Source organism: Pan paniscus, chromosome 21 (genome assembly GCF_029289425.2).
Source record: "Pan paniscus chromosome 21, NHGRI_mPanPan1-v2.0_pri, whole genome shotgun sequence".
NCBI classification, from domain to species: Eukaryota; Metazoa; Chordata; class Mammalia; order Primates; family Hominidae; genus Pan; species Pan paniscus.
In genome coordinates, this window is record NC_073270.2 from 51974123 (window position 1) to 51999145 (window position 25023).

At 50.4% G+C, this 25023-nt stretch overlaps 1 protein-coding gene across 3 annotated transcripts in view; it reads right to left on the reverse strand.

Annotated features, from left to right (window-relative positions):
* The window catches only part of CDH22 (cadherin 22), a 134744-nt gene that overhangs the window by 60369 nt on the left and 49352 nt on the right, over nt 1–25023 (reverse strand). For 2 of the 3 annotated variants that reach the window (XM_034947216.3, XM_034947215.3), the window contains exons 2-3: nt 16927–17583; nt 6839–7133 (exon numbers count right to left, since the gene is read on the reverse strand). In XM_034947216.3, the coding sequence (XP_034803107.1) occupies nt 6839–7133; nt 16927–17184 (553 nt within the window). In that variant the 5' untranslated portion in view covers nt 17185–17583. Of the gene's footprint in view, nt 1–6838; nt 7134–16926; nt 17586–25023 lie in introns of those variants that run through there. The other variant, XM_063600884.1, reaches the window with a different exon arrangement.

Genomic DNA, 25023 nt, shown 5'->3' on the forward strand with positions numbered 1-25023 from the left:
GAGCCTCAGTTTCCATAGCTGTAAAATGGGGATGTCGGTACTTAACCCAAGAGAGTCCCCAGGAGGCTGAAATGATATTAGGGATGTGAAAGTGATTTTCAAGCTGTGAAGTTTTGTGCAAGAAATGATTGTGACTCTTTCCTCAAAGAAAGCTATGGATGCCGAGCCAAGGAACTCAGGTTCTGGTTTCCACTTCTGGGTCTAGTTCTGGCTTCAGTTCTTACTGTGGAAGCTCAGAAAAATCACTTTGCATTTATTTCTTCATTAGTAACATGAAGACACTAATACTGATCCTGCTTATTCCTCAGGATTGTGAGAATAAAGGGAAATAGCTCTGTGAAAGCAGTGCTTGCTGACAGCTATTATTTAGTGAATATCCCAAGAAGTGCAGGCTGTACTACCAAGACAGTCTTTTCCCATCTATTAAAGATGCTGCTCACAGAGGAATTGAAACACATGGAAAAGTGCCCGTTTCCACATTCTGTTGAGCCTCAATCTCACGGTCTGGCAATGTCAATTCTATGGCATGTGTGCTATGACATTCTCCTTCCTTTGCCCATGGCAGACATCACTAATCCATCATGGCATTTTTTCTACCAAGGCTGAATGAGATCTTAGACTCCTTCTCAATACAGCCCGACAGTCACTACCAATTGATCTGAGTTAGCACAAGAGACGAAACTGATCTGCTACCACTTTGAGGTCAGGGGTAGTGTCTTGCTCATCTGTGATCTCTACATACCTAGCAAAGTGCTATGCACATAGTAGGCCTAATATGTGTTTATTGAATTAAAAGCAACTACTTCTCTGTCCTCTGTGGGGCTATATATAAAGTAGGTGCTAATAAATGTTTGCTAAGTTGGGTGACTCATCTTTGCAAGCCCTACAGAGCCAAGTACATTGGAGGCTTTGTGTATAATGGGTGCTAATAAACATTTGTGGATTTAATTCAATTACTTATCTTTGCATCCTCTGCAGTGCCCAGAATAAAGTAGTGGTTAATAAATGCACATTGAATTGAATTTCTCATTTCTGTCTTCAGTATCTTCAATAGTGCCAGGCATAGTGTCTTGCACAAGATTGGCATGAATAAGTAGGAGGAGTTGTGCTGGGTGTGGGAGACCTGTGAAATCCTCTTGCCATCCCATTCAGGTTGTGACAGCCTAGGGAAGGGGTGTGGCTCCCTGACATTGAAAGAATGTCTAGTCCAATTCTTCTCTATCAAAACTTACTCCCTGTTGACGTATGCAGCATCAAGCTGTAAATTCCCTCTCTCTGCTGCTGACTTCCAAAGTTGTATCTTTAGCCTCATCTCTCTTCTGACGTCTAGACTCATAGATCCAACTGTCCCCTTGACATACGAACTTGGATGTTCAGTAGACACCTCAATCTTAACTTGCCCAAGAATTAATTCTTAATTTGTTCTGCAAACTTGCTCTTCCTGGAGCAGTCCCCATCTCAGCCACAGTACCTCCATCCATTCAGTTGCTCAGGCCCAAAACTTCAGCATCATCCTTGTCTCCTCTGCCTCTTACTCCCCACAACCAATCCCTCACAAACCCTGTTGGCTCTACCTTCAATGTACATCCAGAATTCCATCTTATCTCACCATCCACACTGGTCCAAGTCACCATCACCTCTTGCTGCACTATTGCAATTGCTTCCTCATTGGCCTCCCTACTCCCAACCTTGGCTCCTACAGTCTATTTTCAACATGGTGGACAACAAGTCATTCTTTTAAAATATAAGCTGGATTAGATTACACCTCTGCTCTCCATCTCACTCAGAGTACAACCAAAAACCTTTCAACGGCTACCAAGTCCTGTGTGATCTATTGTCTGAGGTATTCAGATTCCAGATATTCTCCCACTCACTCACTTCTCTTCAGCCACAGACCTCCGTGCTATTCCTCAAACACGACAAACATGCTATGCCTCAGGACCCTTGCATTTGCTGTTCTCTCTGCCTGGAACATTCTTCTTGTAGCTTAGTGGTTGTCCAAGTATGGTCTCCATGCCAGCAGCATTAGGGAGTTTGTTAGAAATGCAGACATTTCTAACAGCCCAGACCTCGTGAGCCAGAAACGCTGGGGGGACAAGGGCAGCAATTTGTGTTTTAACAAGCCCTCCAGGTAAAGTGGATGCACAAAAAAGTTTGAAAACCACTGTTTCACAGAGCTCCTTGATTCCCTTCCTTCAGATCTTTATTCAGATGTCCTCCTCCAGAAAGACAGGACTTCCCTGACCCCTCTATCTAAAATAACACTCCCTGCAAATTGCTCCTAACTCCTTTATTCTGCATAGCACTCACACCATCAGGCATATTAATATTCATTTTATATATCTACATAAATATATAGATATATAAATATATAGATATATATTTATATTATAATATAATATATAATATATAATATATTTATATATAAATATATAAATAAATATATAAAAATAAATAAATATATATTATATAAATATTATATATAATATATAATACAAAATATATAGATATATATTAATATCTATATTTGTATATATTTTTATATATTAATATCTATCTATCTATCTATCTATCTATCTATAGAGAGAAAGAGAGTCTTGCACTGTCACTCAGGCTGGAGTGCAGTGGCATGATCTCTGCTCACGGCAATCTCTGCCTCCCCAGTTCAAGCAATTCTTCTGCCTCAGCCTCCCGAGTAACTGGGACTACAGGTGTATGCCACCATACCTGGCTAATTTTTTTCGTATTTTAGTAGAGACGGGGTTTCACCATGTTGCCCAGCTGGTCTCGAACTCCTGAGCTCAGGCAATTCACCGGCCTTGGCCTCCCAAAGTGCGAGGATTACAGGCATGGGCCACCGCACCTGGCCTATTTTATATTTTTAATTATTTATTTGGATATTATACATTTGCTTGTCTCTGTCCTGACTCTCCCTGCTATAGTATGTAGGTTTCCTAAGAATCCCCAATGCCTGGAACAGTGCCTGGCACATAGCAGGCACTCAATAAACATCTGATGCTTGAATGAACCCTCTCAATGCTCAGAAGGGAACTTGGGGTCCAGAGGGGGCAGGAAGTCGACCAAGGTCCTGCAGGGAACCAGGCGTCCTGACTATCAACTCAGGGCCCACTTGGCTGCATCAGGCTTAAATGACTGGTGTGCCCCTGCTCAGAAGCGTGGCTCATCAGAGGCCCCCCGGCACACTTCCCTTCCCTTTTAAGCTGTGAGTGGTTTAATTTGCAAGCGCTGCTGCCTTTCATGTCCCAAGCTGCGTCCCTGCTCCCTCTGATCTCTGAAGCTGCCCAGACCCTGGTGCTGCTTGTCGGCCCCGCCCTCCACAGCCGGATCAGGAGGCTCAGTAATTGTGACTGATTTTCAAAGCTGCCTGGAGTCTCTGCAAGCACCATGGTGTCAGATTTGCTTCCCCTTCAAATAGTTGCTCAAATGAAATAAACTAATTTAATTTCTGCTTCTCCCTTCCCCCTCCTTGGTTCCCAGCTGGTTCAAATTTAGTCCCCCCCACTCCCGACATTTTTCCTGAGTGGACTGTGAGAGTCAGTGGGCTGGGAGAGGGAGTCAAGACAGAGCTGGGTCTCCATAGGCCAGTGGTCATAAACTGGGGGCTGCCTCTGCCTCCTACTCTCCGCATGACCTTGGATGAGTCCTTGCCCTTCTCTTGGTCTCAGTTTCCCCACCTGTGAAACAAGGACCCTTGCCATTCCAACAACCTGGGAGCCACGCCCAGCAACTTGCTCTGTCACTGACTTGCTATGTAGGTACTTTCTTCTCTCTGAGCCTCAGTGTTCCCATCTGCTCAATGGGGATGCTACCATTAGTCCTGCCACCTCTCAGAGTCGCAGTGAGAGTGAAGTGGTCATGGAGGAGCCACCATGGTGGAGATGAGGCTGCTCTTCCCCTGGCACCTCCCCATCCTCAGCCCTTCTCCACAGTGCAGCAGAGGGAATTTTCCAAAATGCAAGTCTTCCCACGTCACTCCCTCAGTTAGGCCTTTCCCAGGCTACCTGCTTTCCTGTAGTCCTTCAGATGGGGCTCCTGCTTCCTTCTCTAGCATCAGCTCTCCCCACCTCTCTGGACTTTTTAATGCAGAAATGTGCAGGTCAGTTTTAAGTGAAGGGAGACAGGGCTGTGAGTTTAAGTCAGTAGGTAGGGGCTGCCGGACCTAGAAAGTCAGGGACTTGCTGTGTGACCTTGGACATGTCACTGTCTCTCTGAGCCCCAGTTTCCCCATTAGCAAAATTGTATGCTAAGTTCTTGCCAGGCTCTGAAATTCCATATGTCTTTGCCATTGATAATATCCAAATTTATCTCTCCAGCCCAGACCTCCTCTGAACCTGGATATTCAACTCTCTTGTTCAAGATCTCCACTCAGCAGCATAATATGTTTTTCTAACTTAACAAACTTCACACCAAACTCCTAATTTCCTCTCATCCCCCAAATCTGTTCCTTCAATCTCAGTAAATGGAAATCTATCTATTTAATTGCTCAGGTTACAATCCTAACAGTCATCCTTGAGTTTTCTTTCTTTCACACTCCATATCCAATCCATTAGTAAATGCTTTCAGCTCTACTTTTAGGATATATCCAAAAGGCAACCTCTTTTCAACACCTCCACTGGTACCATCTTGTTCCAAGCCACCATCACTTCCTGTTCACAGGCCACCTGCTTCTGCTCTTGCCCTCTTTTCTGCCCATCTATTCTTCATGAAAGAGCCATGGGGTCCTGATCATGTCATTTTTCTGAGCAAGACCTTCCATTGACTTCTCAGCTTGTTCAGCATAAAAGGCAACGCCCTGGCTATGGTCTACATGGCTGCATGATCTGGTCACCTTGTTTCTTCTCGGCAGAATTCAACTGCAGGGCCTTTGCATGTGCCATTCCCTCTGCCTGGAATGCTCTTCCCCCCAGGGCCCATGCTCTCACTTCCTCCAGGTCTTCAGAGAAGCCTTACTGGACCAATGATCTAGTTGTTCACTTGCTTATTGTTTGTCTTCCTTAGGAAGAATGGGCCCTCCATGAGAGGAGGGAATCTTCTGCCTTTTCACTGCTCTGTTCCCAGGGCCTAGCATGTAGTAGGTACTCAATAAATATTTGTTGAATGAATGAATATACTCATATAGACACAGCATGTCACATGCACACACAGGCCTTAAAGTGCTTCTTGGTTAGGTGTTTGTGTGTGCACATCTGCATATATATGTGGAACACACATGTACATCAGACATGCATGCATGCATTCCTGTGTGTGTACACCAGTCTGCACTCACATCCACAGCCCCACTGTTCCCTATTTCCCCCTCATCCCTTGCCCACTATTCTCTCTGGTTCACCTCCTCCCCTTCCCCTACTGGCTACTTGCTCATTATCCCAGCAAGCTGCCAGATTTGGCCCAACTTGGGGAAGCTGGGCTGACAGCACCCTCTCCCAGGAGCTCAAGCACTCCTGGCCTCTGACACGCAGCCATAGAGCTGGAAGGTCCAGAGAGGTACAGCATCCAACCTTTGGCCACAGCGAGTCAGCAATGGAGCGTGGCTTAGGACCTAGGGCAGCTGCTTCTTGTCTAGCCTGGCTTGCAGATTACCTCGAGTAACATGGTAGGAAGGAGATGGCAGCTACTGGCTTGTGCCCCTCACCCCATGACTCCCGTTTCTACCAGAGCCCCAGGAGCCCTGAGCTAAGTGGGGCCTTGATGGTCAGAAACGGTCTGGGGGTTTCCTGGTGGGAGAAGGCAGAGTCATGCAGCTTTAGCCTCAGTGTCCTGCTGCTGTGTGCATGGCCCTTTCTGAGTATGGTTGTGTCTGATGTCTACACAGAGATGTATATTTCTGTGTGTGTGCACTTCACTTTCTACGGGCATAATCATGTGTGCAGTGCTCCTGGGTGTGTGCAGTCATACCCAGGTAAGTGCAACTGAATCTGTGTCTGGGGGCTTAGCCATCTCTGTGTGAGGCTCTGTCCCTAGCTGGCTGGATCTTGGTGAGCTGTGGCTTCCTCTGGGCTGTAGACAGAGCTGCCTGTCTCATTCATCTGCCTGTGCCCATGCCTGTCTGCGGCTGCACACCAGGGGAGCTGGACCCCAGGATGCTCATGTCTGCTTGTGGCTTTTGCCTCTTTCTCTGTACATGGCTGAGTCTGTGCAGAAGCACTATCTGCGTAAGGGCCTGTTTCCTGCCTGGGGTTGTGCGTGGCTAGGTCAGGGTGTGAGGTCGTGGGTCTGAGTGTGTGGTTGGGCCCTGTTTCAGCTGTGTCCCAATCTAGCTGTTCCTAGTGGTGGGTGTGCCTGAAGATGGGACTATGTCTGTGTGGAGGTTGTTGCCAAGGGCTGTGCTGTGTCTATGTGCAGTTGAACTTTTGTGAAGGGCTCTGTCAAGGCGTCCAGCTGTGCTGTGTCTGTGACTCTGTCCAGCTGTGCCTGTGTAGGGGACTGAATCTATGAATGAGGTTGTGTACCAGTGTAGTGGTGAGTTGTATGCGGGGCTGGGCTTGTGCATGTGGCATGTCCAGATCTGCAGCTGTGTCTGCATATGTGACTGGGTGTGGCTGTATGAGCATGTCCGAGGGCATCACTGTGTCCACATGCAGGTCCACGTTCATGGGGGGCTATGTCCATGGATGTGGCTGAAGTCATGTGTGTGGTTTTGTCCAGGACTATGCTTGACCCCAGGGGGCACCTGAGCTCACACCTGTACCCTGTACCCTAGGTCAGCAGGCTCTGTCTTTTCTGTCCCTCCCCAGAGGATCAGCTACTCCCCTTCCCAGCAGGCTCCACTTGGGGATCACCTTGATCCCATCCCCCACCCCGAGGGCCCACAGCCCACCTGTAGGTGAGAGCTCGGCCACGCTGCCAATATAGGGGCCGTGCAGGAAGCGGGGCTCACTGTCATTGATGTCCTGCACCTTGATGATGAACTCCGACTCGGGCTCCAGTAGGCGGTTGGTGGCGCGATCCCGAGCCTGGGCCCGCAGCGTGTAGAAGGTTTTCTGCTCGCGGTCCAGGCGCTCCATGGCATGAATGTCGCCTGTCAGCTCGTCGATCAGGAAGATGGTCCCAGCACCCTCGCCTGAGATGGTGTACTTGATGGCCCCGTCACCCTCGTCTGAGTCGGAGTGGATCTGGGTGGGCAGAGAAGAAGGCAAGGTGGAGGCTGAGGAGGAAGCTCCTCTTGACCTCACTGTCCCATGCCATTGGCTGCCTATTCCTAGGCCCATCTCTTCTCCAGCACATACACATCTTTAGTGAGGACACTGAGGCCCAGCAGCCACGCTCACTTCCATCCCTGGCCTGGAGTGTTTCCTCAGCCCGCTGGGGCCCTCCCTGCCCCTGGACTCTGCTTTCCCCTCTGCATTCAGAGCTGTCAGCCTTGGAGGCAGATCTGAACATGGCCTCCCTGCTTACAACCCTCCAGTGGCTTCCCATTGCCTTCACAAAGAAGTCCAGCACCACCTCCACACCTCTCTCCCCTTTAGCACGCACAGCTCTGAGGCTTCTGCCTTGAGCCCTGTCCTTGTTTCTCTGCCCGTGGAAAGTCTCTCATCCTGCAAAGTGCAACAAAAATGCCACCTCTTTCAGAAAGCTTTTCTGGATCCTCAGTCTCCCCCTGCCCCCAGGATCTCTCAGTACATCAAGCCATCATGATCACGTTCAGCCTTGTAGGATGGCTGTAGCCAGCACTTCTCAAACGCTAGTATGCATGCAGTTCACCTGGGGATCTTGTTAAAATGCAGATTCTGACTCAGTAGGTCTGGGGCCAGGCCTCAGACTTTGCATTTCTAACAAACTTCCAGGCTGCTGGTCCATGACCTCACTGTGAATTACAGGTCCACTGCTCCCTAGACTCTGCACCCCAGGAGATTGGGGTGGCATCTTCCTCATCTTGGTATATGGAGAACCAGGCTCAAGACATAGCACATGACAGGGAGTGAAGGGAGAGAGGAGGAAGGGATGTTAATTGAAAGAGCACCTTCCATGTGCTAGGCACTGGCTAAGCAATTTATGTACTTTTCTAGTTAAAGATGCTTTTTTAAAAAACCTGCTAGAGTAGGTTTTGCTATCTTTATTTTACAGATTTTTTTCCCACTTCCTAATGAAGATTGGAGAAGTGGGATGGGTTCTTCAAGGTCAGGCCACTGGAAGAGCTGGTCTGACTCCACACTGGGCTTTCCCATTCCATCTAAAGCCTCCGGAGAGGAGCCCAGGGGAAGGGAGAGACAGTGCAGCCTGGCCCAGCCTTGGCTCTGGCATCGCCTCCCTGTGCATCCTCACCCATCACTTTGCCTCTCTGGCCCTCAGTTACTTCATCTGTAACATGGGAATCATATTAGCATTTTCCTCCCAGAGGTACTGAGGGGTTTGCTGAGTTGAGAATCCATACAAGGCCCTTAGCAGGTGTCACCAAGTGACATTTACAATATTTAGCAGCCAGCATGGTGGGGGTACTGCCCAGGCAGTGGTACTGCAGCAGGATCCCTGCTGGGCCAGGCAGGAACCCTTCAGTTGCTGGATCACAGAGAGGCCCAGGGGGCTGAGAGAGTTGGGGCGAGGGAGAGGAGAGGGACTATTTACTGCAAGTATGGAGGTTTTTCATGATTTTAACAACCAGTACAACTACACCAGTTTGTACTAGCTGGAAATAAGCCCTGTCTGAGACATAATAAGTGCCCAATGAATGGTAGCTATCGTTATTATTATATTATTACTGAATGTTAGCTATATATAACCAGGATTTAATCTAGGCACTATTAGGCTCCAGATTCCAGGCTGTTTTCACTGCCCTGAGATCTCTTGGGTGAGGAACCAGCAAGACGTCTGTTTTCTTGCAATCAGAAACACCGAAGTCCTTATCTTCCAATGCCCAAATCTCCCAGGCAGCTTCAAGCAGAGGAAAATCCATTCCGATGAGGCTTTGGGCAGGTCCCTGCTCCTCTCTAAGCTTCCATGGAGATGGAGTGTGGACAAGAGAATCCCTAAAGTTCCTTTCAGGCTGAGGTGCTGGGGACCCCAGCCCACTCAGCAGGAGAACAGGTGCCCATGAAGTCATCACGAAGGGGGACAAAAGCCCATCCCCTGCCACGCAGGAGGAGCTGGGGTATAAATTCTGCTGGTAGAACTTTGTGTCTGAAAGGTGGATTATAGAAGTGCCATTTGGAAGATTGAATGGCCCATAAACATTTTCATATTTCATTAGCCGATTAATGGGCATCTCTCTCTTTTTGGCGAGTCTGCTGATTCTCAGCAGAAATTGCGGGGACTAAATGGAGGCGTCTGGTGGAACCTTTCCGGGTCCCCATCCTGTTATAGATTGCCCCAATTAATGCCCGTCCTGGGCTCCACTGAGAAGCCTTCTTCCTGTCCAGTTACTGTTAATAGATTTCTCATAAGTGGCTGGATTGTAAAAACCTCATAACTCAGTTTAATGCCCCCAATAAAATTATTTCAGGACATCGGCCCTGAATCATTGGCAGTGCTGAGGATGAGGAGACCTGTCTCTCCTGTTTGCTGTTTATACGTTTTTTCCACCATTGCCCCAGGGGAGATGGGATGAGAGGGGGTGATTCTGTTCCCTTTTGGGGTGCCTCTACCTGCTTCCCAGCCTGATCTGTTGTCTGCTTATTTCATCAGCAAACACTTCTGAGCAGTGTGGTAGAATAGATGCCATTTGAAGAGATGCTTAACAGCTATAATCTTACTAGTCTTCATCATTGCCCTGTGAAACATTATCATTCCCATTTCTCAGGTTAGAAAACTGAGGCACAGAGAGGGGAAGTCATGTGCTGTGTCACATGGCTAAGTGTGGAAAGCACGCTTCTGACTCTACCAGTCACTAATGTTGGGACCATGGATTTGTGAATTTTACCTCTCTGAGCCCCTGTGTTTCCACCTGAGAAATCAGACCAAGCCCTACTTGGCACAGGTGTGGGGAGGATTAGATGAGAGCATGTTTACATTGACCTAAGCACTCTGTTAATGGTTGTTTCCTTCCCTTTCCATCTCCTGGGTCTCCATCATGTCCCTGCAGGCCTTGATGTTTTGACTCAGACCCCAGGCAGGGCTCACTTACGAGTGAGGAATGGAGAGGAGGGAGTAGAACCTAGTGGTGATGTCATCTTCTGTGGAATATGACACAGAGCTCACGCTGGGGCCTACTGGCTGCTCTCTGGGGACTGCAGAGTCAGACAGGGGCAATCTGCCTGGGCGGGAGCTAAGATCTGGGAGTTACGAATTCAGGCCCAGCTGGGGCTGCCTGCCCTGCCTGCCTGGGTCCCGGCTCCAGAGTGAAGAGGGAGTGCCTCTGGCTCTGCCCTAGGAAGATATTTCTCAGGACTCTCAGCTGCGAGTGGAGGCTGGAAGATGGTGCTCTCATTTATTGAGAACCTACTATGTGTCAGACATGTGTTGCAGGCCATCTGCAGAAATCCAACTTGACTTTGTGGGGTTTGTAAATGTATCCCTATTTTCCAGGTGAAGAGACTGAGATGGCCCCCGGTCTGTTTGACTCCAAAGCCCAGTTTGGTTTCTCTGCAGTCTCTGGGAATCTGGCTAGTCTGCTTACAATGCCTATAGCAGAGGGTGAGGGAGAAAAGGGGAAGGGGGGAAGGAGTGGGTTACTGGGTGGCCACTGGGCTGCACAGCTTGGGCGGTGGCCTTGACACCAGTCTTTTGCCCTGTGCCGTGCAGGCCACAGTCATCGGTGGCCTCTTCTCTCTAAGCCTCCATTTTACCACTTGGGAAAGAACCTCAAACCACAAATCAGGAAAGATTATGTGCTTTGGAGTCAGAAGCAGCTCTGTACCAGCTTCAGCTTTGCCAGCAACCTGTGCATGACCCTGGGCAAGTGGCTACCCTTCTCTGAGCCTCAGTTTTCTCATCTGTAAATGGGACTGATATTGCTTCACCACATATATTCTGAAGATTCATAAGATAATATATGGAAGTTCCTTGCGCTTAGTAGGTGCTCAATGTAGATTAGTTCCCTCTCCTTTTCCTGTCCCAATCTCAGGAGGGGTCGAGGGGTCACCTAATTCATCCCCTATCTCCTGATACAAGAACCACACAGACTCAAATCCTGACCCACTGGAGATCCAGGGGCCATGATCCAATCAATGCCTTCTTGTCTTTCAAACTCAGCTTGTTTCCTCCTCCAGGCAGCCCTCTCAGATGCCCTCTCATTTGGTTGAAGAGACCTCACCTGCTCCGTTCCTGCCCCGTACACATGCCCCTCTACTCCACACCCTCCTCTAACTTCTAGTGTTGCACATCTGTGTCCCCAGCTGTCATGGGCCTCAAGGTATGGACTAAGTTAGGTTTGTCTCTGTCAGAACTCTCTGTGCCTGGCACACACTAGGTGCCCTGACAATGCCTGCAGAGAAAATACAGGGGGTGGGAAAGTTGAATATGTGTGTGTGTGTGAGTGCACGTGAGTGTGAGCTTGCAAGTTCCTTGAGGGCCAAGCATCTGGCTGTTTATTCCATCTCCCCAGCACCCAGCACGGGGCACAGCACCAAACATATTGAATAAATGAATAATAAAATATACAACAGTCATCAGACTCCCCCAGTTGTCTTCTAGGATTTCTGGAGGATTCAGCCACTCTCAAATCCCAGGTACAGATGGACAGTCGCTGGGAACCTGAAACACTCCAGGCACAGTTCTAGACCTTTTACTGCTATCTCATTGATGTCTCATCTTGTACATCAGAGCTTACTCTCTCCCCGTCATGTAGATGGGCAAACTGAGGCCCAGAGAGAGTCTAAACCCCACCTAAAGTCACACAGGTAATGAGAGACGGCCCCAAAGCCTGACACCACATTCAGAGTTCTTTCTACCACATCAAGTGTGGCCAGCCCTGGAGGAGAAATCCCCCTCAAGCCCCATCCCTTGATCATAAACAACATGAAAAACACAAGAGCGATGGTTTCTCATCCCAGGGGGCTGAAAAATGGGATTTATGAAGCCATTAATTACTTCCTCCTAATTAAATCAAAATTAAATGCGAGCATAGGTACGTTTTCCTTATTAAAGACAATTAAACGGACAGTGCGGCTACGCAAATAAAATGAGTCCAGGATTTAAACGGAAAGCAAATCAAATAAAAAGCCTCCCCGGGATGAGGGGTGTGTTCACGACTATGCTACTCGTAAACCAGGAGTTCATCAATTTTCTTTAAATATTAGCAACTTAATTAAATCTGCTCTCCTCCCCACTTTAATCCTGCCGTATATCTAAAATAGATCTCACCGCCTACAGGAGTTGGTCATGAGTGCTGACCCCATAATTCTATCTTTTTAAAAAAAAATTAAAAATCCTACAAAATCCACATCCAGCTGACAGAGGCCTCAGGGGAAATTACAGTTCGGAAAAGGGATTAGTCAGAGTACCCAGATTTTATGGAAATGCTGGGAGGTTGCTTTGAGGGTGGGTGTCGTGAGAAGGTTCGGGGAGAGGTGGGCCAGGGTTGCCAATGGGGGCAGGGCCGCGGAAGGAGCTGTTTGTGTGGGGCCTTGGCGACAACCGCGGGGCCCAGCGGTTCCTGTGGGTGCTGACAGGAGCCTGGCGGTGAGTGATGGAGGAGGCGGTTGTAAAATAGGTTACCGTCGGGCGCCCGGGGTTCACTCTGCGGATGGTGCTGTTGCTAAGCTACCTTTAGAATTCGACAAGGACGGATGCTCGAGCGGCTCCCTGGGGTGGGGGGAACCAGGAAGCAGTGAATTAACTGAAACCGTGGTGAAGTCCTTTCTTCCTGAAGAGTGAGAAAGCGTGGTATGAGAGTGTGTGTTTGCATTCATACGTGCCCACACAAGCACTCGTACATACGAGGGGCTCAGCTGGAAAGGCGACAGGTGGCTTTTAAAAGCCGAAGCTCATATTCCTAGGGTTGGGGGTTGGGGTGGGCTAATGACAACCTTCCCCCCAACTTAGTGGTAAGAAACTATACTGTTAGGTTGCCAAAAAGACTTTTTGGGATTTGGGGCGGGAGTTCACAGTTAGATGGTACACTCAAGATGGTGGAACTATCCATAATAGTGAGACTTACAAGGTGAGACTTAACAACATAAAAGTGAATACTTACTGAGCACGTGCCAGGACCCAGAAAGTATTCTAGGTTCTTGACAAATGCTAACTCACTGACTCCCCAACGCCAGCCTTTGAGCTAGGTCCCAGTAATAGCCTCACTTAACAGATAAGGAAACTGAGGCACAGAGAGGGTAAAAACAGTTGGCCCTCTGTATCCGTGGGTTCTGCATCAGTGAATGCAGCCAACCCAGGATCAAAAACATTCAGAAACAAAATTGGGTCTGTACTGAATGTGTACAGACGTTTTTCTTGTCATTCTCCAAACAATATAGTATAACAACTACTTGCACAGTATTTACACTGTATTAGGTATTATCAATACTCTAGAGATGATTTAAAGTATATGGGAGGATGTGCATAGGTTATCTGCAAATGTTATGCTATTTTATATTGGGTTTTGGTATCCATGGGAGGTCCTGGAACCAATCCCCCATCGAGAGATACTGAGGGACAACTGTAATGTGCCCAAAGTCAGGAAGATCATAAGCAGCCGAGCTGGGATTTGAGCCCACGCAGTACAGCTCCAGGTGGCCCTTTAACCACACACAATGCCACCTCTCATAAGAAAGTGTACATTGGGCAAATATTTGCTAAGAGATGGAAACTTCTTCTCCCTCCCTGGATGGAGTGTTTTTCTGGAGGTGGCCTTGAGAGTAAGAGAGCAGGGCAGGGGCTCTGGGTGAAGGTGATAGAGAAGGAGGGTGACAAGTCACAACAGCAGTGGCAATGTGGAGAGTGGTTGCTGGGGGAAACAGAAAGGGCCCTGGGCCCAGCACAGTGCTTGGCTCCTGGCAGCTGCTTAATATGAGGCTCTTGAAGTGAGCACGGAGATTGTGTTAGGAGACCTGGTTTCTTGGGTTGGTTCTGCAACTATGTTGCTGTGTAGACTTGGCATGATCTTCTCTGCCTCTGGGCCTCAGTTTCCCCTCCTTCTAATGAAGGGAGCTACAGGGCCCTCCCCTGCTTATAGACTGTGGTTCCATGAGATGGGGATGGGGTCAGCTCATGCTGTTGAGGTGATAAAGGCTAGGTAGGGGCAGATGAAGGCGTGAGTCAGCAGCCGGTTTTCTCATCTTTTCAGGATGTGGGTGGCTGGCGAGGCTTTTGCAGAGCCCCAGCTGCTGGGCAGACAGCAAGGCTGAAGTGCCTGGGATGAGCACCTCCTCTGACATTTAGGCAGATGCATCAGTCCTTCCCTGTCTCCAGGGTTTTCCTGGACCAAAGGTCTTTTCCCAGGTCTGGGAATCTCTGAGGGGTCTGGAAAATCAGGCTGGGGTTGACCTCTTCTCTTTCTCTTTTGGGGGCTTAAAAACTTCAGCTCAGGGGAACAGGTGTAGTGGCTGACTTCTGTAATCCCAGCACTTTGGGAGGCTGAGGCAGGTGGATCACTTGAGGTCAGGAGTTCAAAGCCAGACTGGCCAACATGGTGAAACCTCATCTCTACTAAAAATACAAAAATTAGCTGGGCATGGTGTAATCCCAGCTACTTGGGAAGCTGAGGCAGGAGAATCGCTTGAACCTGGCCGCGGAGGTTGCTGTGAACTGAGATCGTGTCACCGCACTCCAGCCTGGGTGGGCAACAGAGCAAGACTCTGTCTCAAAAAACAAAAACAAAACCAACAACAACAACAACAAACACTTTAACTCACACAGGTTCAACTCTTGGCCATGCCACTCGCCCACTCTATGACTTTGCCCTCTGTTACTTTGGTTTCTTTACCTACAAAAGGGAATGATGATTTCTACCTTGCAGTTTAAGGGTTAAGTACTTTATATGGGAATAATAAAAAACAGCAACAACAAACAAACAAGCCGCAGGCTGAACACTTTATGTGCTCTGTTTTCTTCTTTAATCTTCAACAACCTTAGGAAGCTGGCTCTCTGAGCCCCTGTTTTTACAGATGAAGAGACTGAGTGTTGGGGCAGTAAAGTAACTTGTTCAAGGTCACTCAGTGAAGGGATTGGCAGAACCAGGCCTCAAACTCAGGTGTGTCTGCCTCCAAAGCCTTCATTCTTAGCTGTTTCACCATTGGCTACTACCTATCATATAGCAGGCTTGGTCACTCCATCCCCAGCCCTTGCCCCATTCTACCAGCGTCACCATCTCCCACACCTGTCTGGGAGTCAGGAGTCCTAGGCCCTGCCACTAGGTTGCTGGATGATCTCGAGCAAGGCCTTGAACCTATCTGAGCCCTGTCTGTCAAATCCTTGCTCAGCTTAATTGTGGGAATCATTCATTCATTCATTCATTCAGCCACATGTATGGAGGGGAAAGTAGCTTTGGGCCAGGTATTACTGTGTCTAGACCAGAGAAAATCTGAGCTTCCTGCAAGGCAAACCCAAAGGTTTACATCTAGATTTTCCTTCTCTCCTTGTCAAGGATCCTGATCTCTGAGCCTCAGAACTGCCTCCCGGTTCCCAGACTCATTTAAGCACACAGGAAGCTCTGGAGTTTTCTTTCCCCACCCACATTGCTGACCAAGACTTCCTGGAAAGCTAATTGGCCTTAACAAAAGCCAGATACTGTCCCGGGGCACCACCCCACTTTCATGCCCTACAATCACCCTCCACTTCAACACCTCAACTGCTGACAAGGCTCTGAGCAAACCAGCTACCTTCAGGTGTCCAAGTCTTTGATTAGGTTACGTCCTCTTTCCCACCAGCCTGATGAACTCCTACACATATGTCAAAACCCAGTTCAGGTGTTTTCTCCTCCATGAAGCCAGACAAAATATACTATTTAATGATTGCCTACTCAGTGCCTGGTGCTGACTCATGAAGCTTCTTATGCACCAGGGTGCCTCTGCCACTCTGGGGATCCCCAAAGTGGCAGAGGCTGGATCTCACTCATCTTTTCTCCCCAGCATCACACATGGGCCCCACAAGGGGCTCAGGAATTGAATGGATGAATAAAAGTCCTTCTCAGCTCCTTATATGCCTATGTTATAGATCTTCAGCCAGATTTACCAGCATTTTCTCAGAGAGTTTGAGAAAGTAGTTTCATTCATTCATTCATTCATTCACTTAATAAACCGTTTGCAAGCAATGTCTGTGCTAGGCACTGGGGATTTCACGGCGAGCAAAACAAACATGGTCTAATAGAAAAGACACACATTAATTGCACAATCAAACAAACACATGCATAATTAAAGTGTTATGAAGGAAAGATGCTGGGACCTCACGGGGGATGTGACAGCAGATCTGTCCTAGCCTGGTGTGGGCAAGAAGGGTTTCTCTGAGAAAGTGGCATTGGAGCTGTAGTGTGAGTGTAAGGTCATCAGTGGAAGGAGCAGGAAAGGGCAGTCCAGCAGGAGAAACAACTTAGGCAAAGGGGCAGTGGCAGGAGTGTGCATGGGACGTTGACTTTCAGAAGAGCAACGGAAGGGCAGTGAGGCTGAAACTCAGAGAGTGTGGCAGGAGATGAGGCTGGAGGAGCCAGATCTTTGTGGTCAATGGATAGAATCTGGGCTAGACCCCAGTGCATAGGGAGCTGCTGAAGAATTTTAAGCAGAGTGGAGCGGCTAGAGTATGTGTGTGAGATGATCGGATTTGCAAACTCGTTCCTAAATCCCACATGCATCTAGCTACAGGATGGAATGGGATTGCCTGCTGGGCTCTTTCTAAGATGCAAAAGGGAGGGGAAGGAGAGGAGGGCATGGGGCGGAGTGGGAGTGGGAATGGGGCTCTGGTCCCCCTTATCAGTCCTTGGCCAGGGAGCAGAAGAGGCACATGAAACATGGATTTAAAAGGGCAGGTGAACAAGGGTTTCTTGTATCTACCCGTGGGTGTCCCCAGGGTCCTGGGATCTGGAGTTGGAGTGGGGCCCCACTTTACCTTGCCCACATACAGGGGCTCCGTGCCCGTGTACTCCTCTACCACGAAGAACTGGTTCCACACCCAGCCGCGTTTGACGCGGCCGGCTCCCAGCGCGCCGTCCTGCCGAGCTCCGGGCGCCGACGGCGAGGGTGTGCCCGCTGCCCACAGGCGCCCCAGCAGCGTCGGCGGCGGCGGCAGCAGCAGCAGCAGCAGCAGTAGCGCGGGGGACAGCGCGACTCCCGCCCGGAGCCCCCTACCTTCGGGCCTCGGCCTCATCCTTGGCCTGCGCGGGGCTGGGGCCCAGGAGCATGGACGAGAGGCACCAGGGCGCCGCTGCTTGGTCGCACAACGATGCGGCGCCGTGTCACATGGTGGCCTCAGCGCGGCCGCCGGGATGTCGCCCCCGACGGGGCACCCGGACGGGCCCGCGGCCCTGAACGCCGCCCAGCCGCGGGGGTACCCGGCTGGAGGGGGAGGGGGCGCGGCCGCATCCGGGGCATGGACAGCCCCCGGGGTGCCCGCCCGCGCCCCCCTCGCCGCGTCGCGTGCGGATCACCAGGCAGCACCTGGACAGCTCCAGAGTCGGGGAAGCGCCATGGTTCCTGCGCAGAGAGGATGCGGGTTGGGGCCGGCAGATCCTGCCAGGACTAGGGGCCTTCCCCTTCCATCAGGAGCCTGCAAGAGAAACAAGAAAACATTAGAGGGGCTTCTGTGTAGGGGGAGGGCAAGTTGAGTCTATCTTTCCTCTTGTAGGTACTAATTAAACACCTGCTATGTGCCTGGTACTGTGCAGGGTGGGACAGGCATCATAGCAACTCACAGTGGTCCCCTCTTCTTGGAGCCCATAGTCTAGTAGGCGCCCTGTCCCGCACATCGCAGCCTCTCCTTTCACCTGGCATCATAGGCCCCTGTTCTCCCAATCTCCTATGCCTTTCTCACAGCCCCTGCCCAGCTCAGCCCTCATGCCCACACAAGCAGAGACCCTAGTAGGCGGCGCCCCTGACCTGGCTGACAATCTCTCCAGCCCTGCCCAGCCCCCAGAAATCCCCCACCCTAGGTGCTTCTAGAAGGCATCTTCAAGAGCCCCCAAGACCCAGGCCGCCTTGGTGCACAGAAGTCCAGCACCCAGCCCACCACCAAATATGCCTGCCTTCCTATCCATCGCAGCACAGACAGGTCATTCCATCTGAAACAGGCACCAAGGGAAGGCCCTCTGATGTGCTCGTACCCCCACACCAGCTTCTAGGGATAGAGCACCTGAGTCCCAGAGGGCCTGGCTTGGAGACACCCCCAGTGACTCCGGGCAGGGTCACAACCCCTCTGAGCTTGCCTCTGGTGCCTCCACATTCCCCCAGAAAATATTTCTTTCCCAGAGTCCGAGAGACACCTTTCCTCCCCACTCTTGGACCAGCCTGCCGTCCCCAGATCCATCCATCTCTCTTCCCTTCTCTCTATCAGATCCTGCTTTCAGCAGGAAAGGATCGGAGGGACTAACGCCTACTCAAGCCCTAAGATGAACAATGGCTTAATGTGGGTGTTTACAGGGGACAGCGATGCTGCTTAATGGAGGAATTTCAGGCACAGAGAGGAGTGCGTGGAGGTGAGGGGCTCAATCCCCACTTCTCCTTCTCCTGAGCCCAGTTCAGCTCAGTTCAACAGCTCAGTTCCACCAAGCTTCAACTTTGTGCCAGGTTTGGCCAGTTGCCAGGGGCAAGGTAAATAAGCTCACAGTTTAGTGGGGTGGAAGGTGAAACCCTTCTTATAACAACCTAAATGCTAGGTGGCATATGATCAGGGCTATAAAAGTGTCTGTGTGGACAACCTGAGACCTGTGGGGCTCAGGGAAGGGACTGAGCTCGGGTGTTTGGAAAGGGAAAGTAGGCAGGAGACAATCAGGGTTACTTCTTGGAGGAGGCGGCATCTGAGCAGATGGGAAGAAAGGGATGGGCATTTCAGGCAGAGGAGTGTGCATGGTGGCTGAGTGGTCTGGCCAGTTTGGGGAGTTAGATTGTGAGCAGGGGTGTGTGTTTGGGCAGATGGTGTGTAGTGGGTTGGGGTGGGAGGCTGACCTGGCCCTAGCCAGATCTTCCTGAGAACAAAGAAAGTGGCCTGACTCTAGGAAGGAAGAAATGCAGACCACCTTCTTTAACCCAGCATCACAGTGGGCAATGCCCTTCCCTTTAACTCACGGGAATCACAACTCTGAAAATTGTCTTATGCCTATTTTGCAGATGCCTAATTCCCCAGTGCTTTTTTTTCTAGCATCTCCTCTGGAAAATCTTTATGGAAGGAGTTTCAGGGTGGGGAGTCATTGCTGGAAGGTGAGGGTGATGGTGAGGGGGTTAAGCTGTAGTTCTGGGCAATGAGAGTGGGAAAACGTCCACACTCCATAGGGAGGGATGGAGGGAGGGGTCTGGAACACGCTGTTCCCTCTTTCCCTATAGGTCCAAGCCTGAACTCATGGGGTCAGGAGGACCCATGATCCTGTGGTGAACATACCCTGCCTGGTATGACTTCTATGGGCCTGGGCACGAGGCTCCTCAACCCTGGCAGCCCTGCTCCGCAAGCCCTGCTCTGTGCTGCCACCTCCAGGGATCCGGCTTTGATTCCCTGCATTATGACCTGGGCTGGTCGTAATGAGACTGGAGTTATGGGTGAGGAGGAGGTGCAGCTCCAAAGCCTTCATTTCCTGGAGCGTATGGCTTCCCTGCGTGCCTCATGGGAACTGTTCCCCCAACTCCAACAAGCAGCTCCAGGGCCCATCACAGCCCTGCAGGGATGCAGAGGAGGGGAGAGGCTGAAGGGAGAGAGAATTTGGAGGGAGGCTGCTGTCACTTCTGGAGAGGGCTGTGGAGGTCGATGGAGCGGCATGTCAAGGGGAGATCTGCCAGTGTTCACGGGCACCAAGCTGTTGCTCTCCTTCCCTCCTTTCCTTTATTTCTTTGTTTCTAACACCTTTGACAAGGATGGGAGGCAAGAGATCCGTTCATTCAGTCACCAAACATGAGGGTCTGCTACAAGCAGGGAGACAGAACAGCGTTTTATCCTTTCACTCATTCATTTATTGAACATACGTTAACAATCGCTTTCTGTTTAAGACAGCAAGATGCAATCAGTTATTCAGCGATCTATCAGCAAAGAGATGCATTTCTTCTTGTTATTCCTTCACTCTTTCCACAAATGTTTACCAGCACCTCTCTTATGCCAGTCCATGTGCTGGGCACTGGGGACATAGCAATAAAAAAATGAAGTACTGGCCGAGTGAGGTGGCTTGTGCCTGTAATCCCAGCATTTTGGGAGGCCGAGGCAGGTGGATCACTTTAGGTCAGGAGTTCGAGACCAGCCAGGTAAACATAGTGAAACCCCATCTCTATTAAAAATACAAAAATTAGCCAGACGTGGTGGTGGGTGCCTGTAATCCCAGCTACTCAGGAGGCTCAGACAGGAAAATCGCTTGAACCTGGGAGGTGGAGGTTGTAGTGAGCCGAGACCATGCCACTGACCTCTAGCCTGGGTGACAAAGTGAAATTCCATCTCAAAAAAAAAAAAAAAAATGGAAGTCCTGGCCCTCATGGAACTGACTTTCTGGTGGGGGACACAGATAATAGAGGAATTAATCTGCAGTATAATTTCAGGGAGTGGTAAACATTGAGAAGAAAAGTAAAGAAGGATGAAGTGGAGGGAGAATGATGGAGTGAGTGCGTTGTTAAAGACATGGCATCAGGGAGGGAGGGCCTCTCAGAGGAGGTGGCATTGGGCTGAGTCTGGAAGGATGAGAAGGAGCTGTGCACAAAATAGTTCCACACAGAGGGAACAGCATGCGCAAAGGTCCAGAGGTTGGAATGAGCTGAGATGGCATTTGCAGCTAAAGTGCAGGATGCATCTGGACATGTGGAATTTGGGGTGTTGGGGAGGAGAAGGCACGCTTGTTGTAGAAGGGCTGTCCAAGGCAAAGGCCTGGAGTCAGACCCCCACTTTATATATTTTTAAAATTTTATTTATTTATTTTTGAGACGGAATTTCTTTCTGTCACCCAGGCTGGAGTGCAGTGGCATGATTTCGGCTCCCTGCAACCCCCGCCTCCCCGGCTCAAGCAGTTCTCCTGCCTCAGCCTCCAAAGTAGCTGGGATTACAGGTGCATGTCACCACACCTGGCTAATTTTTTAATTTTTAGTAGAGATGGGGTTTCACAGGCTGTTCTTGAACTCCTGACCTCAGGTGATCCACCCACCTCGGCCTCCCAAAGTGCTGGGATTACAGATGTGAGCCACCGTGCCTGGCCAAGATCCCCACTTTACAGAGGGGGAAAGTAGAACCCAGGAGGACTCTACCAAGCATACATCATGACAAAGCAGTGCCTCAAACGTGGGACTTGGACTCCCCAGGCATAAGGCATCTTTGGGGAATGGGAAAAAATGCACCTCTAGGTGAATGCAACCCAGTGTCGGAGTCACAACTGGCAGGGCAAGCCTGCCCCGCCTTGTGAGGGCACAATCTGTACTACTGTTTGAGGGTGGAGCCCTGGCCCTCCCATCCTCACCTCTCCCTCCCCTTCCTGGCCCTTCATACCTCAGCCTACAGGTCCTCCCTCAGGCATCTTGGCTAGGTGCCCTGGCAGCCTGCCCACTCTTCACTGCTCTGCACAGCCCTGCTAGGGCTGCCACAGACATGTCGGCCTCCTCCCTCCCTTCCTCCCTTCTTCCTTTTCCTGCTCCAGCTGCTTTTCCTGAATGGATGGTGACTACAGGACCCTGTCCTGGCATTCAAAATTGGTCCAGGGAGGCAGCTGTGGAGTCCTGCAGCTGCATTCAGCTCTCCTGGGACCGCCTCCCATGAGACCTGGGGCACGTTGGTGGCCTTCCCTGGTCCTCAGGTCTCAGCCTACTGCACAGAGCTGTTTAATCCCAAATGGGATTAAAAACTGAGCCCAGGCCTGGCTCAATAAATGTTGGCTCTGCCCTGTCCACACTTCAGCCTCACCTCCTATAATCTGTCCGTCTGCCCATGGGTCTACATATATGCCTATGGCTTCTGTGTGCATGCGAACATGTGTCTGCAGTCACATATGTGACTCAGTCACAAATATTTATGAGTTTCCACTCTGTGTTGTTCTAGGCACAGCAAAAAGAAACAGGTAGAGTCCTTGCCAGGTGGGGGCACAGACAATAAACAAATAACGTGTCAGACAATGGCAAGTGCAGTGGAGAGAGCAAAGCAGAGTAAGGGGCAGAAAGTTCTGGGGATGGCGGGATTTGCTGTTTATCCATCTATCATCGTTATTACAAATACTCATTTATACAGGGTAGCCAGGGAAGGCCTTGTCATTAAGATGAGATTTAAACAGAGATCTGAAGTGAGGGACAGAGGGGTTGTGCACAAAGCTGGGAGAAGAGGGTTTCAAGCTGAGGCAACAGCAGGTGCAAAGACCCTGAGGTCAGCAGCATGTGTCTAGTGGGAAGGAGGAACATCGGGGGTCTCGTGTTGCTAAAGTGGAGTGAGTGCAGGGGAAGCAGCAGCAGATGAGGTCAGAGAGTGTGGGGGTGGAGTCAGAGCCTACAGGCTCTCTTGGGATTTTTCTGTGAGTGAGATGAGACCCCTAAGAGGGTTTGAGCAGAAGAGTGACATGATCTGACTTATGTTTTAAAAGATCATTCCAGGCTGGGTGCAGTGGTTCATGCCTGTAATCTCAGCAGTTTGGGAGGCTGAGGCAGGAAGATTCCTTGAGGCCAGGGGTTCAAGAGCAGCCTGGGCAACATATCAAGATCCTGTCTCTACAAAAAACTATTTAAAAAAATTAGCCAGGAATGGTGGCATGTGCCTGTAGTCCCAGCTACTTGGGAGACTGAGGCAGAAGGATTGCTTGAGCCCAGGAGTTCAAGGCTGCAGTGAGCTATGATCACACCATTAACACTCCAGTCTAGGCGACGGAGTGAGACCCTGTCTCTAAAAGAAAAAAAAAAAGGCCAGGCATGGTGGCTCATACCTGTAATCCTAGCACTTTGGGAGGCTGAGGCAGCTAGATCATTTGAGCCCAGGAGTTCAAGACCAGCCTGGGGAACATGGCAAAACCCTGTCTCTACAAAAAAATAGAAAAATTAGCTGGGTGTGCTGGCATGTGCCTGTAGTCCCAGCTACTCAGGAATCTGAGGTGGAAAAGGATCACCTGAGCTTGGGGAGGTCGAGGCTGCAATGAGACATGATCACACCAGCCTGGGTGACAGTGAGGCCTTGTCTCAAGAAAAAAAAAAAAAGTCATGCTGGCTATTGTGTTAAGATAGTCAGAAGCTGGGGTTGGGAGGAGCCTATGGCAATATTTCAATAATCCGGCAGAGGACTAGTCAGGGGCTTTGATCAAGGGGGAGCAGTGGAGACGCTGAAAAGTGAGGCTGGGCCACAGAATATGTTGATGGGTCAGAAATGGGGTTCAAGGGAAGACAGCAATTGAGTGTGACCATGCCCTCAGCCTGGGCAGCGGCAATGATGGCGTTTCCTTTCATTCAGAGCTGAAGACGGCAGGAAGAGCAGATTTGGGGGGTGATCAGGAACTGACCTTGATGTGTTACGATCAGTTTTTGGACAGGTTAAACCCCGAAAGCCTGTTAGGCATAAAACAGAGATGCGGAGCAGGCTCCTGTGCCTATGGCCGGGAGTTCAGGGGTGAGGTCCTGCTGCAGGTAGCAATTTGGGAATTTGAGTGGCATGTAAAGCTGAGACTGGGTGAGAGCACCAGGGAGTGACTGTTGATGGAGAAGAGATCTGGGGACTAAATGCTGGGGGACCACAGCTACAGTGATCCAGGAGATGAGGAGGAAACAGCAAGAGACTGACAGAGAGAAGGGGAGGAAAAGGGAGATATCCTGGGAGCCAACAGAAGAAAGTGCTGTAGGGAGGGAGTGGTGAACTGTGCCGAATGCTGCCATTGAGGGGTAAGCTTCTGTCCAACTTTGCCTGGGACAGCTCCACGGCATAACTGTTAATAATGTTCCCCCAGTTTGGATGATAAATCATGTGATCCTACTGATAGGTCAGATGTGGACTTTGACTTGACCATTGGAGTTAGTGGGGTGGAGGTCATTAGTGATCTTTCTGGCAGCGACTTGGTGGAGTAGTGGGCACACACACATGACTGGAACAGGTTCAAGAGAACTGGGAGGAGGGAAGGTGGGGACATGTGTGGGTGGGCGACGGTCCCTCTTGGGATTTGTGAAGGTCCATTTGCCTGTTGCCCCCACCCCCCAACCGCATCCCAGTAGAGATGGCTCAAGACTGAGGCTCAGGACACAAATCAGCATCCACACAATGCCACCAGGGCAGCTTCAGCTGTGTGGGGAGGGCCAGAAGAGCCTCCTTCTCCCTGCACCCCCTCCTCTACTCTTCCCATCTCTCCTGCCACAGGGCCCAGCCAGACTCATCCCCATGTGCCCAGACTGTGACGGAGCCAACACCATTTGCCTGGGACCCCTGTGGGCCCTAAGCCCCCTAGCAGGACAGGTGAGTCTCTGTCCTTGCCCAGGCTCCTGTGACCTGGCAGATCCTTGCTGCTCCTGCCTAGGGCTGGGTTTCTCTAGTGGGTATGAGAAGAGGAGAGCAGCCCCAACCCTGGGTGTGCCCCCTGCCTCCCAGCTCCCCAGCAGCCTCGGGAAGAGTCCCATAGCTCCAGTTTCTGGCAGTCACCGAGCACCTGCTGTGCTCTGGGTCCTGTTGAGGCTCTGTCACTCTGTGGGACACACACAGGAGGCAGGCACGATGTGAGAAATATTCACAACTTGAGGCAGCATAGACACCAACCACACTGACTGCAGGGTCCCAGGGGCCAAGGAGAGGGGAGGTCCAGGAGATCCCTGTGGTAGGGGCTAGGGTGATAGGGTTGGGTGGTCTTCAGGGGGTTTGGGACAGCGGCTATTTACCAATAGCGATGAAGCATTTCCATACACATTACAGCCACACTACGTGTACTTGACTCTTCTCTGCCCTGGAAATAGGCCAGATGTGGTCCCTGCTCTCAAGGCAGTCACAGCCTAGGGTAGAGACATCCATTCCTTAATTCATCCCACAAACTCTTACAGAACATTCCCTAATGAGCCAGACAGACCGTTAGGTACTCTTGAGATGATG